The sequence below is a fragment of the Panthera leo genome, chromosome B2, assembly GCF_018350215.1.
Source record: "Panthera leo isolate Ple1 chromosome B2, P.leo_Ple1_pat1.1, whole genome shotgun sequence".
In the NCBI taxonomy this organism is placed as follows: domain Eukaryota; kingdom Metazoa; phylum Chordata; class Mammalia; order Carnivora; family Felidae; genus Panthera; species Panthera leo.
Window position 1 is genome coordinate 3,674,601 of NC_056683.1, and position 13,341 is coordinate 3,687,941.

At 48.1% G+C, this 13,341-nt stretch overlaps 5 protein-coding genes and 1 pseudogene across 5 annotated transcripts in view; 4 read left to right on the forward strand and 2 right to left on the reverse strand.

Annotated features, from left to right (window-relative positions):
* LOC122219426 (histone H2B type 1-C/E/F/G/I) overlaps positions 1-13,341 on the forward strand; it is a 109,676-nt gene that overhangs the window by 3,670 nt on the left and 92,665 nt on the right. The gene's annotated exons all lie outside the window — the stretch shown is intronic.
* Positions 252-663, reverse strand: LOC122219406 (annotated as a pseudogene).
* Positions 960-1,414, forward strand: LOC122219419 (histone H2A type 1-E). Its single transcript, XM_042937666.1, has one exon. The coding sequence runs from the start codon at positions 975-977 to the stop codon at positions 1,365-1,367; it is 393 nt and encodes a 130-aa protein (XP_042793600.1). The 5' UTR covers positions 960-974; the 3' UTR covers positions 1,368-1,414.
* On the forward strand, positions 2,648-3,241 carry LOC122219297 (histone H3.1-like). Its single transcript, XM_042937474.1, has 2 exons — positions 2,648-2,668; positions 2,780-3,241. The coding sequence occupies exons 1-2, from the start codon at positions 2,648-2,650 to the stop codon at positions 3,239-3,241; spliced, it is 483 nt and encodes a 160-aa protein (XP_042793408.1).
* Positions 3,383-4,076, reverse strand: LOC122219298 (histone H1.4-like). The gene is made up of 2 exons (XM_042937475.1): positions 3,442-4,076; positions 3,383-3,394 (listed from the first exon to the last, which is right to left on the reverse strand). The coding sequence occupies exons 1-2, from the start codon at positions 4,030-4,032 to the stop codon at positions 3,383-3,385; spliced, it is 603 nt and encodes a 200-aa protein (XP_042793409.1). The 5' UTR covers positions 4,033-4,076.
* On the forward strand, positions 9,659-10,118 carry LOC122219449 (histone H4). Its single transcript, XM_042937702.1, has one exon. It carries the CDS (start codon positions 9,724-9,726, stop codon positions 10,033-10,035), a length of 312 nt encoding a protein of 103 aa, XP_042793636.1. The 5' UTR covers positions 9,659-9,723; the 3' UTR covers positions 10,036-10,118.

Here is a 13,341-nt window from a genome sequence, read left to right on the forward strand (position 1 = left end):
CACTTTGGCCAGGCTTTTAGTCAAAATGGGCGGTGGAGACAAGACACCGTCGACTACGTTGGACATTTTTCTCTCTCTACCAGTGACAATGTATGTGTGCTTTAAGGTGTTGGTGCCACACAAGGCAAGCCGGATATTTTCAGCAAAATAAAACAAAACCTCTTGAGCAGTCACATAAACTATTAAAACCATTACAACTCTCGCTGAAAAACTGGCTGGCTCTTAAGAGAGACTTTGGGGTTCAATACGAAGACATTTTGTCAGGATTACTTGGCGCTGGTGCACTTGGTGACGGCCTTGGTGCCCTCGGACACGGCGTGCTTGGCCAGCTCCCCGGGCAGCAGCAGGCGCACGGCCGTCTGGATCTCCCGGGACGTGATGGTCGAGCGCTTGTTGTAATGCGCCAGGCGCGACGCCTCGCCCGCGATGCGCTCGAAGATGTCGTTCACGAACGAGTTCATGATGCCCATGGCCTTGGACGAGATGCCGGTGTCGGGGTGCACCTGCTTCAGCACCTTGTACACGTACACCGAGTAGCTCTCCTTGCGGCTGCGCCTGCGCTTCTTGCCGTCCCTCTTCTGCGCCTTGGTCACCGCCTTCTCGGAGCCCCTTCTTCGGGGCCGGGGCGGACTTCGCTGGGTGTGGCATGATGATGAAAAACTCTGCTTCTGAGATAAGAAATATGTGCCCTGGTTCTAGCATTCATAATATTCGTAGGGCGCCTGTGCGAAAGAGGCGTTAAACGAGTTAGACTTTGATTGGATAAATTGTCCTAAAGTGTAAGGCAGTTACGTGAAAATTGCGTGGGGTTAGTCGTCCTTTGTAATTGGTTGCAAACTTCTGGATAGTTTTAGCCAATCAAAACGCGTCATTTACAATTCGGCTTGCAAGTATAATTGCTTCTCATTTGCTGAGAAGACTTGAGCCCCCATTTCACTTTTCCTTACCAAGCTAACTGGTTGGAGAGTGTTAAAATGTCTGGACGCGGAAAGCAGGGCGGCAAGGCTCGCGCCAAGGCCAAGACGCGCTCGTCGCGGGCCGGCCTGCAGTTCCCGGTGGGGCGCGTGCACCGCCTGCTCCGCAAGGGCAACTACGCCGAGCGGGTCGGGGCCGGCGCGCCGGTGTACCTGGCGGCCGTGCTGGAGTACCTGACGGCCGAGATCCTGGAGCTGGCGGGCAACGCGGCCCGCGACAACAAGAAGACGCGCATCATCCCGCGCCACCTGCAGCTGGCCATCCGCAACGACGAGGAGCTCAACAAGCTGCTGGGCCGCGTCACCATCGCGCAGGGCGGCGTCCTGCCCAACATCCAGGCCGTGCTGCTGCCCAAGAAGACCGAGAGCCACCACAAGGCCAAGGGCAAGTAAGCTGGAAAAATAGCACCTTAGGTCATTGAGGGGACAGTTTTAACCAAAGGCTCTTTTCAGAGCCACCCCCGTATTCATGAAAAGGGCTTACATTTTCCTTCTTAATTGTAGCTAATTGGAAATGCCCTTCAGGGTAGTTCGTCAATCCAGGAATAGGGGTACGTGCTCCCAACTCCTCACAAAGGTGAACAAGCCATTCACTGTAGTGTTACCATAAACATAGTTCCCATTAGTAAACTAAGACGGATGTAGAGATGTGTCACAAGGGTTAACCAGATCAGTGCTGCAGTCCCCGGCGTTGTAAACCATCAGGTAATAGGAAGGTTGATGTTTCCTCTTTGTTGGAAATGGAGATCCAAATCTAGTTAGTGACCTACAGGACGATAGATCTGGACCTTTAATATTATATGCTATTGAAAGCAGTTTGCCTTTTAATTGACAGAATCCCCTGCAATTCATATTTTATAAACAAACCAGATCCAGCGTTAATGAGCTTGGGGCCTAATCATTTGCCAATCGGAATACAATACATGCCCTAGAACCCGTTGTCCTTCAATCAGTACTAAGAACACACAGTAATCTTGTACCACTTACAACTCTGGGTGTCTTTCAACACCATTTTACACAAACTTCGGTTTGTGTAAAGGAAGTACGTGTTAATAATATTATAACCTTACAACATTAAATATGAAATCAAATCAGGCTTAATGGCCGGTGCATTCAGGACTTGTATAAATACATACCTAAAAATCTGAGTTTGAATAGAGACATCAAGAAATAGACATGTAATTTGTCTTCCTAAGGTGGAATTAAGGTAAAATACTACCTTGCCACGGCACCTGGTGGCTCGGTGGGTTAAGCGTCTGACTCTGGACTCAGGTCATGATCTCACAGTTCCCGAGCTGGAGCCAGGCGTGGGGTTCTCGGCCACCTGTGCAGAGCCTGCTTGGGATTCTCTCTCTGCCCCCCACCTCTCTCTTAAACAAACAAACTTAAAAGAAAAACCTACTTGGCCAGTAACATCTATAGTGTGTCTTTTCAAAACGATCGAAAGCAAGCCGGTTTCAGAGGTCATATCTGAAATTGTTATTCAGCCAACAATAGATAGCTTTGGAATAATTTGTATTCGATTCTGCTTTCAAAAGCCAAAGAACTTTGTGAAGAAACAGGCGAGGTAGATAAGTGCTATATTATTGTAAATAAGGTAGAGGCCGGAAAGTGTTGAAAACACCAGCAGTGGTAGATCGGAAGACGGTGTTATTTTCATTTTTTTATGGAAGATGTTAATTTTGGGTCTAAATGTACTAGAGGTCATGTGAATCAGGGAGTGAAGGTCAATTCCAATGTCTTCACTTGGAGCCATAGGAAACAAATACCTGTCCAAACAGGGGGAGTCTCGTTGTATATAGTAGCCGAGGATAGTATGGTTGCATTTTCCCGCAGCTAACTGCTGTGGGAAGTTTCAGACGGCTCGCACGAAGCAGACGGCGCGCAAGTCGACGGGCGGCAAGGCCCCGCGCAAGCAGCTGGCCACCAAGGCGGCCCGCAAGAGCGCGCCGGCCACCGGCGGCGTCAAGAAGCCGCACCGCTACCGGCCCGGCACGGTGGCCCTGCGCGAGATCCGCCGCTACCAGAAGTCCACCGAGCTGCTGATCCGCAAGCTGCCGTTCCAGCGGCTGGTGCGCGAGATCGCGCAGGACTTCAAGACCGACCTGCGCTTCCAGAGCTCGGCCGTGATGGCGCTGCAGGAGGCGTGCGAGGCCTACCTGGTGGGGCTCTTCGAGGACACCAACCTGTGCGCCATCCGCGCCAAGCGCGTCACCGTCATGCCCAAGGACATCCACCTGCTGTGCCGCTCCGGGGAGTGGGCCTAAATTCCTTCAGCCAGTGAAAACTTTAATGCCCAAAGGCTCTTTTCAGAGCCAATGACCTTTTCTGAGATAGTGCTTTGTTCTTGTTCTCGTAAATTGTGAAAGATCCTGGAGAAACCAAGTGTTACAAGTCCTTGCATAAGCTTAATTGTGTGGCTGTGAAAAGAGCCTTTAGGTATTCTCAGCCCAACTTGTGTTCCTGCCAGCCCCTTCTTGGGCTTGGCCGCCTTGGGCTTCGGAGCCTTGGCGGGGCTCTTGGCAGCTTTCACCTTCTTTGGGCTCTTGGCCACTTTCTTGGCCGCCGCCGCCGCCGCGGGCTTCTTCGCCTTCTTCGGGGTCTTCTTGGCGCTCTTCTTGGGGGTGCCGGCCCCCGCGGCCTTCTTGGCTTTCTTGGCCGCCCTGGCAGCCTTCTTGGGCTTGGCCGCGCCCGCCTTCTTGGCTTTGGGCTTGGCCTCCCCGGACGCCGCCTTCTTGTTGAGCTTGAACGAGCCCGAGGCGCCGGTGCCCTTGGTCTGCACCAGGGTGCCCTTGCTCACCAGGCTCTTGAGGCCCAGCTTGATGAGGCTGTTGTTCTTCTCCACGTCGTAGCCGGCGGCCGCCAGCGCCTTCTTGAGCGCGGCCAGGGACACGCCGCTGCGCTCCTTGGAGGCGGCCACGGCCTTGGTGATGAGCTCGGTCACCGGCGGCCCGGACGCCTTGCGCTTGGCGGTGCCTGCGGACTTGCGGGCCTTCTTCATGGGCGTCTTCTCGGCGGGGGCCGGCGCGGCGGGCGTGGCGGGCGCGGCCTCGGACATTCTGGGCTCGGCTGGCGGAAGGTACAGAAAACAATAATAATAAAGTCTCGGAGTTGAGCTGCCTGGCCCTGGAGTGTGTGTGTGTATATATACAAGCACGGCGCGGCGCGCTGATTGGTTCCCAGCTCAGCCTTGCCACTTGACCGCAACCTAGTCTCAGCTCTGTCCCGGAATTGTGTTTGTTACCCTTGAGGAAAGCAAAAAAAAGAAAATTTCCTGTGGAGGGATCACAGCGACTCTATTGTATAGCGACGCGGGACAGCTCGTGCTTTGAGATCTGCCTGTTTTCTTCTTCCAGGTTTTACCACGTCAGTCTCAGCCTTTTCCAAAAGCCCCTGACACTCTGAGAGATTCACAGGTCAGGGAGACAACTTCACGATTTTCGTTTAAAATAGAAGTCCTCCCGTCTGTGCTGTCAATAGCTTGCTCTCTCCTAACAGTCTGTACATTCTTGGCTTCTCGAACGTCCAACAACTGCTTAGTTCTCACTGAGATTGACCCGGAAAATCTGGTTCATATGAAGGGAACTAGCACAGGCTGTTTCCCCATTTCTCTGCAAGAGTGATAGTAAAGGATGGTTGTAATAAGAGCTTGTACTGACAAGGACAGTCACTACTTTGTCCAAAAAGCCTTCATCATTGCTTTTAGTGACAATTTGGAGGGTTAGTTACTTTGGGGGTTTCAAGCATTCCAGATTTGTTGAGGTAAATGGGAAATGTAGCAATGTGTGGTCCTGACCTGGTTGTCTGGCCTATGTTTCCCATAGATGTTGACAGAGGATATCTAGGAGGGCTATGAAAGAGGCTCCTTTATGGTTTAAAAAATGTCTTATTTACACTGACTTTATTGGGGGGGATCGGTAATTAAAATATTAATAAGCTTTTCGGTACAGAAATCTGCCATGCTTGGGGAAGATAAACTTGGGCAACCTAATAAAGTAACAGAATCGAAGAATATACACGTGTTCTTTTTCTCGCCATGGTTTGTTGGAGCCTCAGTTTTTCTCGCCTTTTCTGGGCTATCTCGTTCTTTCCAGGCTACTTTGTAGCTAGTTGTGCTCATTACTTTCTGCTGGAATCCAAAGGTCTAGAGGGAGCTTCGGTCTGAGACTTGGCTTTCGATGGATTTGCCAACGAAGCTATACCCATCCTGTGGCCTGGAACCTTCTCAGATGGCCAGTGAAGAAAATTCCCAGGGAGGCTCAGCTATCAAACCATCTTTGAAGTATTAATAAAGAACCTTAGTAAATTGACTCTCGACCCTAGTATCAAACTTCTTCCCCTCTACCAGAATATCCACCCCAACAGCAGGACAGAGAGAAGGAACCACAGGGACTTGTGGCCCGAATACTCAGCATCAGGAGGAGGGGTGGAGTAAAGACTGTGTTAACTGCTCGGAAAGAAACGATGGAAAGGCTGATGTGGTTTATTAAAGACCATCGCTAGTTCAACCAGTGTTCCACGGATGAATCCAGAGTAGAAAGATCTAGGTGTAGATGTCATTATTGACTGTATCCTAGACCTCCTGAGGATACCAGCACAGAGAATAATTATGACATCGAGTCTATGTAAACATAAACCTTATATGGTGTTTTTCTTAGCTGGTAATTTTAGAATCAGTATGCAGCAGCTTGGGAGAGCTGCTCTATCATAGACAAACTGGTATTTTGATAATCTGTGATATTAGCTCTGTGTTGTCTTTTCTACCTTGGTGCCAATATTTTGTGAGGAATCCTGTAGTTTGCATTTGAGTGACTTCAAAATATTTTAGTTCCACTTTTTGATATGACCCAAGGAAGTCCTAGTAGGTTTTGAGTATTGCCTGGGTGTTTGAGAAGCCCGAAGTCATGAAGATCCATGAACCTAACATGGGGCTCCTGGGTGGCTCAGTTGGGTGAAGCGTCCGACTATCGCTCGGTAGAGTAGGGCTCTGTGCTGGCAGCTGGGAGGCTGGAGTCTGCTTCAGATTCTGTGTGTGTGTGCTTCTCTCTACCCTTCCCCCACTCATGCTCTCTCTCAACCATAAAAACATAAAAAAGCAAAACAAACCCGTAACATCGAATTGGAAGCCAAGTAACTTGCACAGGAGGAATATAGAGAGACTATTGGGTGGTTTGGCTAGAGAGAATAATTATAGTCATGGCAGAGTGCATAGGCTAGATTTTCTGGGTTTCAAAAATTAGAGTTGTAATAAAAGTTTTTTGTGGTAGTTCAATTTTCAGTAGCAAATGTGTATGTAGAGGAACTTATTAAAATTGAGGCTTATTTGGAAAAAAAAAGAATATACACATGCAACTCTCACACACACACTCACACACACACACATGCATTCTTACACTTCCACACACAGTTCATTTGAGACAAGGGCAATTTTTATAAAAGCGTGTTTTATATTCACTAGTACATTTCTTAGTTATGAAGGAGATAGGTTTGTATTAATGTTGAATAGCAAATATGTTTATGGTAGAAAGGCATTTAATTTTTATTTTCATCACTGTTCAAATTCTTTCTCTTGAACACGTTTATTTTGAAGCATGTACCCGTCTTGTGTTTTGCTAGGATGTTGAAAGTAAGAAATGCTGGAACACACAGAGCAAAGCTCAAAAGGTGAGGGTTTCACACTCCTTTTCGATCCCTTCAAAATCCAGAAATGACTGATTACTTTCTGTAGCACATTCAACTGAAATGTGAAAAAAGTAAGAAATGTTACTAAAGACTAAATATTAACACAACTCAGATGGGTGAGATGAGATGGGAAATCAGCTCAACATAAATCATTTTTACTTTGTGTATTTACTTATGTATTCCTAATCCTCTTAAGAGGTTTTGATTCTTATGGTTGAATTTGAAACTCACTTGAGGAATATTCATAGATAGCAAGGAGGAGTATGAATTACAGAGAAGCCATGTCGTAAGAAGGCTGTGACGGTGGTCAGTCTAGACAAGAGCCAGAATTACAACCAGGATCCGGGAAATAATGGAGGTGCCTTACCAACAAAGGAAGGTGCCTTACCAACCTGTCTCTTGGCCACCTAAATGTAGGGAGTCTCCAAGGTACTGCCCCATTCACCTTCATGGGTTCATGAATTACCTTTCTATGGGTAACTTCGAAGTTTCTCCCTCAGGTCTGTCCTCTTGCCTAAATGTCAAACTTGTATTTCTGGGTGCCTGCTGGTTATTTGCCTTTGTACCCCCCTATACGAGATACACTCTGTCTATACTCTCTACATAACCTATTTCATCTACGTAGTTTCCAATCAAAAGATAACCTTCCACCTGTCATCTCTGTAAATTCTATTTATAAAACCCCCATTCTTTATTAAGTGAGCCACACCTGATTTGTTTGGGGACTTTCAGTCCGTTGAAGGTCCAAGCAACTTTGAAATAAATAGATGGCTCCAATGTTTACCAGTAGGCTCAGAGTGGGCCAACTACATTTCTCCTCAGAGAGTTTTGATCCTTACATCAATTTATACAAAAGGATGCATGTTTCAGCAACCATATCCTACCGGATATGATAAAGGAATATGAAACTTATGCGTTTTGGGCCCCTTCACATGTTGGAGAAGTCAAAGAATAGTGTCAACAAAATGACCCTTCTGTAGCAATATAGAGGAGGGAGAGGAACACATAATACTGAGTAAGTATTAACAGATTTCCTTTCATATAACTCAGCACAGTGGTGACTACAATTAGGAGAAAAAAATATCACATGTCTCATATAGCAAAGCAAAATGAAACTATGACTCCTCTTTGGATAGTCAGGGGTGACAACGTCCTGTGTTTCTTTTGACAGACCGGGAAGCTAATTCCAGAGGCACATTTTTACACACCTAGAGATGACTTGGATAATAATATATTATATACAGACTATATCTCCCCAACCTAGGAAATATCTCTGCACTGAAAAAACAGGAGACGGGGCTTAATCCATAGAAAAATTTCTCTATGTTCCTAAGGGAAACGTGAAAACACAGACGCACTATTTTCTCCAAGATAAGCTCTGTAAAGAAAAGAGGGTGAGGAAATAACTCCTTTGTTGTGGATGGGTGGAGAAATCATTGCCATGTACCTTTACACAACGTCTGACTACTGTTACTAACCTATGGTTTTCTTTCCAATGCTCACGGCATTTCCCAGTGCTCCTGTCTGCATATTTTCCAAACCCAGAGTCCTTCAAGGCTCTGAAGAGCCCAAAGAAGGCTCAGTGATCATTTCGTGTCGTGGACTTCTTTGGATATCCCATGAAGCTTATATATGTACGATGAATTCTTAAATGAGGTACAGAGAATTTATAAAGGAAAAGAATTATATTAAAATTCCAGAATCAAACTTATCAAAACCCAAAATTGTTGAAGTGTTCACATATGCGTTTCTTTACTAATACATTAAAAGTCCCAAGGTTGCCCTCGTGACCAACAATTACCACAGTGTAGAAGGGGTGATATGCTTAAAAGATATTGGCAATACTGACGGCTGCACCTGCCAGTGAGAATACATGGCGGGTCCTGTCGGTCACACTGTTTGCTGCCTGTGTGCCTCAGTGGGGACAATGCCAGGGTTCAGTTGGTCAACAGCGCAAATAAAGACGGAACTGTCGTTCTCTGCCAGTTCCTAGAAGTCCTGAAGCCTGCCATTGTAGCCGAGGCTGAGGGCCCCGCTCTGGAATTTGTCCCCGTGCACCAGGAAGTCAGAAAACAAGCTTCGATGAAGCAGGTGCTGCTCACAGAGCCTGGGGGAGAGGCCACAGCTACAAAGTCTCTGAGGGATTAACGGCAGGTCAAATGTGTAAGTGTTTGTTATTTGAAGGAGTTGTCAAAAGAACGTTGTAGCAAACCAGGGTGCGCTCTTCGTTTAGGGGCTGCACCCACTTTAGAGGAGTGACTACTGAGGAGAGGAGCGGAGAGCATTCACAACAACATATAATAATGTCGAGTGAGTGCTTGCGTGCAGCCTCCAACACTTTCCATGCAGAATCTCCTCGAAGCTTCACTGCTCTAGAACTTGGACTTTCTTACCTACTCGCAAAGAACAAGCCGAGCAGACACCGCCCAGGTCCTAGGGAGAGCGTGGCAGCAGGCTGCCCCCAGAGCTTGGCTCCGCGTGTGCGACTGGGGGGAGGACTGGGCTGGGATGCAGGGACAGTGCCAGCCAGAAGCTGTCCCTAAGGGACCAGACGGTCCGATCATAAACTGGAGACTCCCGGCAGGCAGCACAGGGTTCTCGACACTTGCCTCCAGCGAGGCTCGGTGAGGGACGCAGACATCCATCGATCGAGAAGACCAGAAGACACTTGGCAATGAAGACACGCTCAGCGTCAAAGCTGACCTCAAGCGTCTCGGGGACGACGGCGAGTATTCGGTGGGCATTTCCGGGTTGGTCTGGGAGACGTGAGGGGCAAGCGTGAGGCTTCGGTGTGGAAGGTGTAGGAGGCGTCGCCCGGAGTGCCGGCTGCCAGGCTGCGCGGAGCCGGGAGGGTTCCCGGAAGCCCCTCCGGGCCAGACTCCGGCTCGGGGGCCCCGCCCGGTCGGCGCCGCTCGCAGCCAAGGAGACACGAGCGATGGGCGGGCCCTGAGTGTGGTTACCGCCCCTGCTCTCGGGGTTTTCAAACAGGTCCGGCACTTTGCTATAAAAGGGCTGCTTGGGGCCGAGGGGAGTGGTGCTTCCGTAGCGTTGCAGTGGTGTTGTGACGATGTCTGGTCGCGGCAAAGGCGGGAAGGGCCTGGGCAAGGGGGGCGCGAAGCGCCACCGCAAGGTGCTGCGCGACAACATCCAGGGCATCACGAAGCCCGCCATCCGGCGGCTGGCCCGGCGCGGCGGCGTGAAGCGCATCTCCGGGCTCATCTACGAGGAGACCCGCGGGGTGCTCAAGGTGTTCCTGGAGAACGTGATCCGGGACGCCGTCACCTACACGGAACACGCCAAGCGCAAGACGGTCACGGCCATGGACGTGGTGTACGCGCTCAAGCGCCAGGGCCGCACCCTCTACGGCTTCGGGGGCTAAGTGTCATCGTTCACGCTGCCGAAAGCATGCGATTTTCACCCAAAGGCCCTTTTCAGGGCCACCTATTTAGTCACAGGAAGAGTTGGCACGGTTTTTGGTTCTGCTGTTTAGTTAAACTTCTCTCAGATTGTGAGGTTCAATCCATGAAAGGTGTGTAGAGATCGCCTGCGTGCTTTCTGTCGGCCGTTTTCCTCCAAGACCCGTTTTTTCTCGGTTTCAAAAGCATCTTCTTGGCAGTTGTCCATGTTCAGGTTTGTTCTACCAAGTCTGGGCTCATCTCAGTCTTCAGACACCATTCCCTGTTCTCCACTTAAGTCTCCGTTACAGATGAGCGTTCCAACGTCCCCGCCTCATAATCCTGTTTTTCAAACCCGGGTCTTCGTTATTGAAACCCCGCCTTCTCAACCTGTCTGCTATTGAGAGGAACGCTGTCCTGCAGTGGGTTATCTGTATCCTGTTTTTAAGCTGCTGGAAACCTTGTACGAACCGCCAGCATTTCACTCCATCTTCTGATGTCCTGGTGTATTTGTTTTTTTGAAGAGTCTTGGGGATCTTTGCAATGTCCTCTGGCCTTTATCCAGTGAAGTCTGTTCAGCATAATAAAGGCATAGCTGGACTACTAGCTTTCTAACCCCAGGCAACAGGTGCTGGCCTTTCTGGATACAGGTAAGCATGTGGAAGAGTCAGGAAGTCAGCGGAACTCCTTCCCAGGTGTGGGCTTTAAAACCTCCCCTCTTGCCTGCAGATAAGGTGTTGATCTTGTTTGTCCTCACAAGACCTCAGGCCTGGGGGACAGCAGAGCAGCTACTCGAGGGAGAGTCCTGGATTGATCGGCAGCAGCTGAGTTAATCACAACAGATCTGTCCTGTGACATGAATAATTGTTCTTAGGCTAATTTATGGAGTCTCGGTTACAGCCCTTCACTTTACAAACCAAACACGGATTTGTTTTCTCAGTTTATGAAGCAGTGTGGACAGTCCCTCTGTCCACCTGAGAGCGCTTTAAGGAAAGCTGATTCCAAACGGGTCTGTTTCCTGTGTTCCTATGTGTTGCGCCGCGTTCCATTCTGGACAGGGCGCAGAGTAAGAGCTCGTGTTAGAAATGCATGGACTGTCCAAATACCTTAGGCAGCTGTAATCTGAATATTTGAAAGTGCTGTCCTCCCTTAGCAGAGTGGATCTTTACAATAAGTGGATGAATAACTCCTTTGAGAATCTGTTAGAAAATATGCATGTGGGCACAGACATTTCATGGGAGTCACGTCCCCTCCGAGGCTCATCCGAGGAAACCCCAGGGCTCCCTGGATTCTTGTCAACAACCTGGAGTCTAGGACTTCAGGATCTGGGATCTAGAGATGCAGAACTGAAGAGAGGAAAGGGCAGACATAATACAGAGAGCGCATATTGAACGATAATATCCCACTTTATTCACTACGGGCCGTAGGCGTATCTATTCTCGAGAAGTGAGTTTGGAAATGCAAGCTAGCCCCATCTGAGAAATTATGATTTTCAGAGGCCTGAAGTCCAAACTGGCTAAATCACACACGATTTGGGAGTAAATAAAAACAATGAGGATGGATTTTCAGCCCGGTTCAGGAAGAAGTCCATGAATCTTCCTAGTTAAGGCCCTTTGAACTTCCATCGCCAGTCTTGAAAAATATATTAACAAGGCGTAAGAATGCAGTCGTCTACGTCCTTGAGCAATTCATATATTAAGTTTACAAGTTTCCATTATCCCTTAAGAAATAAAAAAAAGAAACTGGAGACCTGACTTGTGTTTTTGATATTATTTAAACAATATATATATATATATAAAAAAAAAAAACCTCTCTTGAAAGAGACGTTCTCCTAGCACACCCTGAGCACTCGTGTCTATTTCTGTTCTTTCTGTTCTGTCCCTTTTCCTTGTTTCTAGAAAAGGCAATCTATTAGATGCAGCTAGGGAGATGCCAACGTCAATCACATGATGGCCTAAGAGAGAGGAGCGAAACAAAGTAGGGACATGTGGGTCCCAGAGTCAAGGCAACAATCCTGAGTCCTGAAGCTGTCCCAAATGTCTGGGTTGCCTGTTATTCCCTGTAACTCGAATTCCCAGTGGGTTCCATTTACCGTATGCAAAGGTCTCCCATGTTGTCATTTCAGTAGACATCACACCAGGCTGGTCACGTCCTCCTTCCTGAAACACTATTTTCTTGACTTCTGTGACTCTAATCTCCTGGTTTTTGTCCTCACCATTTAGAATCTTTGGCCATCTTCTTTCCTTTCTTCTTTACCCATGGGAAAATTCCAATTCCGTTGCATGCCAACAATAACATTTCTATTTCCAAACTCTTGTCACAATTTCTATGTTCGGTCCCCACTTTGCTCTGGTTCCCAGATTCACATGTACAACTATTCACTTGCTACCTTTCGTGGAATGCTTTAGGGGATTTAAACATTGCCATGTCCCGGTCTCTGAAACCTCATCCTCTCCTAGAATTCTTGGTCATTATGCAAGAATTTCAGTAGCACTGTAAGCGGTGGATAAGCATACAGGCTGGGGGCACACATTCTGGTTCCAACCCCAGCCCCACACCTTGCTCGTCCCCAGTCGATTAGAAGATCATAGTTGTGTTTAGATAATCCGTGGAAGTTGAGAGCACGAAATGAGTTAACCTTTGTAAAGAAACTGTTACGGTTTCTTAAACACATGGAAAGTGCTCAATAAATGTCAGCAACATGTTTCTTCACCTATGAAACCCAGATCTTTTTTCACTTCTGTCTTCTGCTTCTTTCTACCTTTAATCCCATAAATCCCATTTCCCATACAGCAGCCTGCGTGCTTTAAAATTCTAATAGATTCTCACGACACAATAAAAGTCTGGGTGCCTTCCTGGCAGTTAAGGTCCAACATGTTCAGGCCCCCCTTTAACCCTCAGTGTCTTCCCTGAACACCTCATATTTGTTTCCTTCTCTCCCAGCACACAGAACTTGTATTTGTGAGCAGCGACTTCTCCCTGCCTTAGAGCTTTGTTGTAGCAACAGTCTCTTGGCCTGCGAGTCGAGTCGTACCCCCTGGTTCCTTGGTTCCCTCACCTGGTCAGTATCACGGCACCTGGTTTATTTCCCATAGTTTCATAGCAGTGAGAACTCCTAGTTGGAATGATCGAGTTGAGGAATCAGTGTGTTGATTCTCTCTCCTCTCCCGCTAGGATCTCAGCCCCACAGAGCCGTCCCTCGTCTGTCATGCCTACTGCTGTCGCTTAACGCCCCACACAGAGGAAATCGATCACCATTTGACAAAAGACGGAAAGAAATCCCTTCAACT